Source organism: Corvus brachyrhynchos, unplaced genomic scaffold (genome assembly GCF_000691975.1).
Source record: "Corvus brachyrhynchos isolate BGI_N302 unplaced genomic scaffold, ASM69197v1 scaffold116, whole genome shotgun sequence".
NCBI classification, from domain to species: Eukaryota; Metazoa; Chordata; class Aves; order Passeriformes; family Corvidae; genus Corvus; species Corvus brachyrhynchos.
In genome coordinates, this window is record NW_008240221.1 from 3,026,815 (window position 1) to 3,035,874 (window position 9,060).

Here is a 9,060-nt window from a genome sequence, read left to right on the forward strand (position 1 = left end):
GCTCCCTGGGCTGACCACACTCAGGACTGCTTGGCAGAGGCTGCTGGCCACGGGCCAGCACTGTGCCATGGCTTAACCTGCCAGTCTTACACAACAAAGACTATCCAAAGCAGAAGAAAAGCACATTTACCTGCCAAGGAACAGCCTAAATTTCTGAATCTGCATGGAAATACTTGGAGATTACGAGCCTTTCAAACACTTGAACAAAAATTCTGACCTCTTGTGGCCATCAGACTGTCCAGGAAAAGTTTCTGTGAGTTTCTAACCCAGGTGATGCTCTTGCTGGCCACGGCATCTGACAGTCTTTGCTCCATTTACCCCATGACGACACTATTTCACCAGCTTCCCAGGCACCATTTGACAAACATTTGAACATCTCTGTGGGTCCAGAGGAAGTCACAAATGTGATCAGAGGGCTGAAGCACCTCTCCTACAAAGGCAGGCTGAGAGAGTTGGGGCTGTTCAGACTGGAGAAGTGAATGCTTTGGGGAGACTTTAAAGCAGCTTTCCAATACCTAAAAGAGTCTTGTAAAGAAGAGGGAAGATAGTGACAGGACAAGGGGAAATAGTTTTAAACTAAAAAAGGGGAGATTTAGATTAGATATTAGGAAGAAATTCTTTACTGTGAGGGTGTTGAGGCACTGGAACAGGTTGCCTAGAGAAGTTGTGGGTGCCTGATCCCTGGAAGTGTTCAAGTCCAGATTGAATGGGCCCCTGAGAAACCTGATCTAGTGGATGGTATCCCAGCCCACAGCAGGGGGTTTGGAACTAGATGATCCTTAAGGTCCCTTCTAACCTAAGACTTTCTGTGATTCTGTGATTTGTTCTGAATGTAAAAGTGCAGTCCTTTTAGACACTGTGGACAAAAATCTGGCAGAAATGCCACAGAAATGGGAAGCATGGGAGTGATTCCGCACATTAATATCCTGCACATGGCACACAGCTTCTTGCAGACCTTTAATTCTAACAAAGATGTGAGAAAGGGAATGTTGGTTTTGTCTACCGTTCTCTGTTGTTCTCCTAGTCTGCATCAGTAGCTTTGGGTTATAGAAAAACTTAGACTATGAATATATTCTGCACGTGTGTAATTAACAATGTCTGATGTCAATTTATGCAGGTATATATATTATCAGCACCATTTCGAATACAAAGCTACACTTGTAAGAACTCAGCATCAAAACCCAGAAAGTCTGGCTTCATGTGCAAGTTTGCGTGCGGGGCTCAGGACTGCTGAACAACGAATCAATATGATTTCACAGAAGCCATTTATTGTTTACATTACACTCTACTTATGCATTTTGCAACCACTGTACACGTGCTCACACACTACTTGATTGGTCCCGCTACCTTGTCCACACGCTCTGCACGCACTTTTCAGAAAATGTCACTGGTTCTAGTCCAGTGCGGCACAGTCCTTCTCTATTTCTTGCTGTCTTGGTATTCTGCTTCTCAGCTTCTTCTTTCCCAGTTTAGTGCAGTTTGTATTTCAGTAACCTCGATGAATTCCTGAGGGCTCTGACAAGAATAACTGAAGATGGTTTGGCTGGGGCACACTAACAGGGTTCAAATACATTAGAACATTTGCGTAAGGAGAAAAGGCCAGTGGAGTTTCTCAGGCCTGGTTATCTTTTACCTACACAATGTTTAGGACAGGCACATATTTGCACCCTGATCATTCCTATGCAGTGGTGTCTTCTGGATGAGAATTTCCTCTATCCAGGACTGAATACATGAATGCTTTATAATTTCTAAAATAATTGGAGCATCTACAAGTGTGCATTTTCAGTCTGCATGTGTGGCAAATCCAAAGGCTGCTGAAATACAAATAATATACAAAACACAACAGCATCTATTTCTAGGATTTATAAATTTATAGAATGTATAAATTATATAATATATTAATAACATACTCAAAACCATTAAACAGTGTATGAATAAAATGTATTTTAGAAGTTTTTCTTTCTATCACCGTGTATATACAGACTGGATATAGGAATTACAGTACTGAGTATATTTTTATTTAGAAGATAGATTCATTGATAATTGCACTTGCTTAAAACAGGAAAGTAAATAAAAGTGCTTTAAGTCAAATTTACATTTTAGTTTGGTTTTTTTTTCTGAAACTGCAGCTTAATTTCTGACCTCACAGAGTCTTATCCATAAGTTTAGCTTTATACTTGGGAGTTAATAGTGAAACTAATGTATGTAAAAAATAAGCCTTTGCAGACCTGAAGTCTTGATGTAGCCTGCTTCCACATTCAACCTGTGCAAACACCCACTCAAGAAAGAAAAGTGAAAAGGTGCAATCATTGCCATTGCTCAGAATTTCTGCAGTTTTTCATTTCTCATTCTCTCAAAAGAACACTAGTTCACATTAAAAATATTAATAGGACAGAGAAAAATTTTTGTAAAAAATATTTTAGTGATCATTTATAAGTTTTTAATTCAGGTTCCCCTCAGGTCTCTGTTTCTCATTTGCTGGCATTGTCTGGTTTCCCTCTGAAAATAATTGATATTTCAGTTGCATATATAAACAAGCTTGGACTTTATTACTTAGAGCCCTTGGTGTTTACTGGCACTCATTTACAACATGTTTTTTTCCAAGATGCCCATCACAGCAACAGCTGCTCATCCTCTATTCCAAAAAAACAGCACTGGGCCACTGGATTTTCTGTTCCTAAATGTTATGACATTGAATTACAATGAAATGTCATTTTATTGTTTTAGTGCTGATGATATTTCAGCATCTCCTTGGGCATCTAATGCTCCTGATGCAGTCCAGCAAATTTTGGTACACAATAGATTCAGGAACAGGTTCTCCTGGTGATGAAGATGCATCATGATAGCATCTCAAAATGTCCTGGTGTCAGAGAGCACTCTGAGGTACTTCGTACATGACAGTAGTATGTTTGTTTCTTTACTAACAATGCTGAATGATGTGAGTAGCATTTTGCCTTATACAGAAAAGTACAGTAGCAACCACAAAACAGATAACCTGCACAGATTACTGGTGAAAGAATAAAATAGTATTCAGTATTTCTGTGAGGCAAAATGCATCACTGTGCATTTCCAGGTACCAAAACCAGTGGGGCAATAAAAAGTATCTTTTAAGTGCTACTACACAAAAGTTGCTTTCAAAAAACACAGTGTTTCTTAATTAGTTGTAGCACTGTCTTGAGAACCTCTTCTTTGGAGGGGCTGGCATCAACCTCTTGGCATGCAGGATTCACCATCCTTCTGTATGACTCTTCAACTCTATTTAAAACAAAACAAGAGAAATTAAACTTCAAAAGGCAGGCATATGAAATGGCATTAGTCATCAGTCTCAGAAGACAGTGCTTGCACTGCAGAGACAGAGGATAGAAAATCTAATATGAAGCTAAGAATGAAATCTACTGCAAAGAGCAATAAACCATTAGTAACTATTACAATGTAAATCTCAAAGCATATAGTTTCCTTGACATTGATTCCCAAAGCTCCAGCCACTTTAACATGGCATGGCATAAAGGCTTATCACTGTATACAGTCTGGTATAGCAGTAGAGTGGACAGTCTGCTCCTAGCACCTGAATTAATTTTTTCAGTTTCTGCTAAGGTATCTCTGAACTATTTGGCATTGCATTGTGTAGGTGTGCTCATTGACTGATCTCAGCTTTGACTCACTGGATTACAGAGTTGACATATCATTCAACCTCTTCCTCTGATCAACTAACTGGATAAATAAAAGGATGAAATACAGGATGAAAACCTCCTCACTTAGGCTATAAGCGTAATGCAGAGCTCTCTCACATTTAGCCTTTGAGGGTGTGAATGAGGATGTGAATATTATTTTCTATGTTCCCATAATGCCATTCAGGATGGAAGTCACAAGACAAATCAATGAAGATTTTGGATGTTCTCATATTTAGATTGACATAATTAACAGGTGGAAATAACTAAGGGCTTTCTGACAAGAATAAGTAACAGAATTAAAACATAAAAGCTTCTTAAATGTCAGTGTGTCCCCTAGCTAACTCATCCCTCTGCAGGTCCCTCTATATGAGCTCTGTGTCCACAGAGTTTCTGTCAAAATTAGGCAATCACAGAATCATAGAATCATAGAATGTTTCTATGGAATTGACTCTAAAGACCATCTAGTCCCAACCCCCCTACCATGGGCAGGGACACCTCCCACCAGACCAGGTTGCTCAAGGCCTTATGCAACCTGACTATAAACACTGCTAGAGTTGGGACATCCACAGCATCTCTGGGCAACCTGTTTCAGTATCTCACAACCCTCACAGTTAAAAATTTCTTCCTAATAGCTAACTTAAATTTGCCCTCTTTCCATCTGTATCAATTACTCCTTGTTCTATCTCTACAGTTCCGGGTGAAGAGTCCCTCTCTGGCTTCCCTGTAGGCCCCTTCAGATACTGGAAGATTGCTATGGGGTGTCCACTCAACCTTCTCTTCTCCAGGCTAAACAGTCCCAACTTTCTCAGTCTTCATAGAGGAGGTGCTCCAGTTCTCTTATCAACTTTGTGACCCTCCTCTGAACTTGCTCCAACAGTTCCATGTCCTTCCTATGTTGGGGACACCAAAACTGGACTCAGCACTCCAGGTGGGGCCTCACAGGAGCAATGTATAGGAGGAGAATCCCCTCCTTCAACCTGCTGGCTTTTGATGGTGCATCAACCCCCAAATCTTTCTCTGCAGGGTGCTCTCAATCACTTCTCCGTCCAACCTGTAGATGTGCTTGGGATTGCCACGACCCAGATGTAGGACACTGTCCTTCCCTTTGTTGAACTTCATGAGGTTTGCACAGGTCCACCTCTCAAGCCTGTCCAGGTTCCTCTGGATGGCATCCCTTCCCTCCAGCATGTCCACTGCACCACACAGCTTGGTGCTGTCAGCAAATCTGCTGAGGGTGCACTTGCTTCCACTGTCCATGTCACCAAAAAGATGCTGAATAGTATCAGCCCCAATAGCGACCCCAGGGGACACCACTTGTCGCTGTTTCCCATGTGGACAATAAGCCATTGACCACAACTCTTTGTGTGCTGCCATCCAGCCAGTTCTTCATCCACTGAAGTTCTTCATCCATCAATCAAATCCACGTCTCTCCAATTTGAAGATGAGGATGTCATGTGGGACATTGCCAAACACTTTGCAGAAGTCCAGGTAGGCTTTGTCAGTTGCTCTGCCCTATCCACCAATGTTGAATTTGTCAGGCAAAATCTCCCCTTTGTAAAGCCATGTTGGCTGTTGCCAGCGACTATTTTTAAGGTATATCATCACCAGAAATTTAAAACCCTAGAGGTAGATTTCAGCCTTGCTTGTAGATATGGAAACCAATATTCAGGTGTCTCTGCTGAGGTATCTACACAAACACTGGGTATTTATGTTTCCACCTTAAACAAAGACGATCTAATCAATACATTGGCAGAGCCTAGACAGAAATTCAGCACCCTCTAAAGTAGGATACCTAGGGTGACATTCAGTTGCTTAAGTTAATGCACCTAGTACTGCTTTAGATGCTCTGGACTATCTCATTTAGCTTCCAGTTCCTAGCCCAGAAAGTCTCCACAGGTTCTGCATCACATCTGTCACGCTCATATCAAAAGGCTTTAGATACTGAAGTTTAGATCACTGAGCTCCAAATGAGTGGTGAGGTGAATCACTTTGAAGGCTCCACTGAATGTATTGACTATACTGGTACCTGAGACACTTTGCATAACTAAGGAAATCTACAAGAGGACATTTAAATTTTATTCTCTTAATCTGGAGCTCAATTCCAGAATTTCCTGGGGAAGCTGTGTGTTTCAACTTCTTGCCTCCCAGTCCTGGAACTTTTAGGTCTCTCTCCTTCATGACCTCACTAAGAAAGGTGCTCAAATAAAAGCAGCAAAGCAAAATAGAAGTATTTGAACTCAAAGCTTCTTTACAGGACAATTAAATTCTACATCTGCATCTTTCAAACAGTTTCAATTAGACGTGACAGAATTTACTCTCCCTGTCAGCCATGAATCCTTTCCAAAAAAAAACCCAAACCAAAAGCTTATACAAAGGAAATTCTTATCCCAATAATGTGAGAGGCACGTTTGTTATTGGTCCTACAGGAGCCAAGATTGCCTCCAGCCTCGTATTCCCCATTAAAGGGTACCTTTGGCGAAACAAATTGTTAGCTTCCAACTCAGCTTCCTCCTTTGTTTTCTGCAGCCCCCGATGCTGAAGTCTCCGGACTCGTTCGTCAGGGTCAACAGTCAGGAGAAGAACAAGATCAGGTTTAAGCAGATCTTCAGGCCACTGATACACTTCATCTTGAACTGGTGGAAGATCCTGGACTTCTCCACTTGTTTCAGTAGCAATTGTGTAGGCAGCTGTGCTGTGCCAATATCTGTCAGGAAAACTCCAAATGGAGGGAGAGAAATTTTAAAGAGGACACTAATTCTTCAGTAATGTAGGAGACAGTTGCCACTATAACAACAAGTCATTAACAATGAGATAGGTGACACCATGGCTTTGAAGAGAAAACCAAGTAACAGTTCTGTGCTCTCCATTATTTCTTAACAATGATATTGCTCGGTGCACTATTCAGAGCTAATGTGAACTGTTAATTAAAACATTATGCAAAGACTGTTCCAGATACTCCTGTCAAAAGAAAGTCTCCTCATATATTGAGACAGGTCAAAGAAGAGATTCACTATATCTCAAAATACTTTACTCTGAGTCCCCTTTTTTGTGGTTCCTATCCTACTTCAAGAAACAGATTTGGTAGAGAACATGCAGTCTTCACAAACATGTGAATGAACACAGACATTACTAATGCTACTAATTTCACTTTCTTTAACATTTCACCACTACAAGGCACTGTGTTTGATAGATTTCAGTGGATTTGAGGCTGGTTGAAAATAGCACTCACATGCAAACAACTCTGTGTGTGTGTGTGTGTGTATTGCAGCAGGAGGTTACAGTACACCTACTGAAATAAGCCAGAGGGTTCAAAGTGCATCTAGACTTTTTATTAAAAGTAATATTGTAAGCTGCCTACACAGTTAGTGAAAACCAGAAATAACGCAAACAAACCCAAAAAAGTGGGAAGCATATTTCTGGCTTTACATTCACAAAGAGTGAGTCTACCTAAAACTCAGTCATTCCAATCCACCCATATCTCAGACACGTCTTAGAGACAGCCATGACCAGCAGCCCACAGTTTCCTCTGGTTTGTCACAAAACAGTTTTAGCTCAGGATGCACAATCTGTGCCTCCACTATTCCTAACTGAAGATGTAAGAACTTTCTTGTGTCCTAAAGCTAGTTAGGACTAGCTTTAGGAAGTTCCCTATTTTTATGTTATCATAAGTGTTACTCTTTAGAAGACATAATGTTTATCTGACTCTCTGCAGAGTGCTTCCAAAAAACCCCAATACAAGCTACAAAAAAACCCAAAACAAAACCCCTGAAGAAACACAATCACTGACTGCTTGTAACACTGAACAACTGTGTGATGGCACTGATATAAGAGGGCTTCTTAAGTACACAAACCTGTCTACGATCACAGGTGCCTGAGTGGATGCTTTTGCTATCTCTGAAGCCAGAATGTAGTTGCCCGCAGCATAAAATGCTCTTTTAACGAGTGTTGGCTCATCATCAAATACCGTCCTCCACTGGCTGATGCAGGCTGGTGGGGACCGCAGCAGAACACCATTCAGGGTGTCCTTAACAGCCTGGGTCACCGTGGTTTTGCCTACATTTACAGAAGGAAAGATTTGTTATATTATTTACCAGATACAACTGAGTTTTAAAAACTGAAAAATGCTCCTGTCTGTTCATGTGGAGCACAGGTTCTGACATCTGAATATGTAACCTGAGTATCTTGTCATAAGGTTTCCAGCGGAAACTGATTCTGAGTCTGGTTGCAGGAATTCCTCCCCTTCCTGCTCTCTGGGCCTTCCAGTACTTCCTTTCACCAACTCTTAGCCTTCACTCCCTTAAATGCATTAACTGCATGGCAATTTCTCTGTATAGTCATGGCAATTACCCTATATATTCATTTATAATATTTTTCTAGGTTGCAATTTATGTTAATGTTGTCATGCTGGTCATCCAGTTCTTTCTTTTTATGGAGATTTTCAATTCTCTTTAACTGACAAGTCAGAAAGCAAAGCTATTCAGAGGCAAGTAATATTTCTCCCTGAGACAAACTGCTGTCAGTTTCCCAGACTACCACTATTTTAGTTCATTTATTTGAAAACTCTCCAGTAAAAGTATGCTTCATCATCTGCACAAGAAATTTAACTTTCAGTACTCCACTCTGTATTCTTTCATTTACATAGGTAAGGAATCAAACCACTGAATGTAAATTAACATACACTAATCTTTTACAAGTAAGGAAGAGAGATTGGCATTTATAATTACTAACTCCTTTTCTGTCACAGGAATCCAGGCTGTTTTTTTTATTATTATTTTATTTTTAAGCCTTATTCCTGAACAAAAACCATAGCAGTTGCTCTTTTCAACAATTTCTCATCTGTAGTTCTTCAACCATACATTGCTCTTACCTGTGGCATCCAGCCCCTCAAAAACTATGACGGGAAAACCTCCTTTTTTTTGGTGCTCTGGACATTTCTCCAGCAGGTCGAGTACTGCTTCAGCCTCTGGGATCCGTCCCGCACACTGCAAGGAGAGATCATGGAATCATAGAATGTCCTGGGTCGGAAGGGACCTTTAAAGACCATCCAGTCCAACCCCCCACGCAGTGCACTGGGACATCCTAAACTAGATCAGGTCTCTCAGAGCCCTGTCCAATCTGACCTGGAATGTTTCAAGAGATGGGACATCCATCACCTCTCTGGGCAACCTGCGCCAGTGTTTCGCCACCCTCACCGTTAAAAACTTCTTCCTTACATCTGCTCAGAATCTGCCCTCCCTTCGTTTGAAACGATTACCCCTCGTCCCCTTGGCACCCGCCCGTCGCACGGCGCTGAAGAGCCGAACGTCGGCCCCGCGGCCGCGGTGCTGACCTGGCGCAGGCGCTGGCGGAGGGCGCTGGCGGAGGGCGGCAGAGCGCGGACCACGGGCCG

General features: G+C 41.6%; 1 protein-coding gene across 1 annotated transcript; it reads right to left on the reverse strand.

The window, feature by feature from the left end:
• Positions 1 to 1,246: 1,246 nt before the first annotated feature.
• CMPK2 (cytidine/uridine monophosphate kinase 2) lies at positions 1,247 to 9,057 on the reverse strand (the record flags this gene model as incomplete). Its single annotated transcript, XM_017744906.1, has 5 exons — positions 1,247 to 3,255; positions 6,142 to 6,375; positions 7,523 to 7,724; positions 8,539 to 8,653; positions 9,001 to 9,057. Coding segments are annotated over 5 exons (729 nt in total), but the record flags the coding sequence as incomplete, so codon positions are not given.
• Between the last annotated feature and the right edge of the window lie 3 nt (positions 9,058 to 9,060).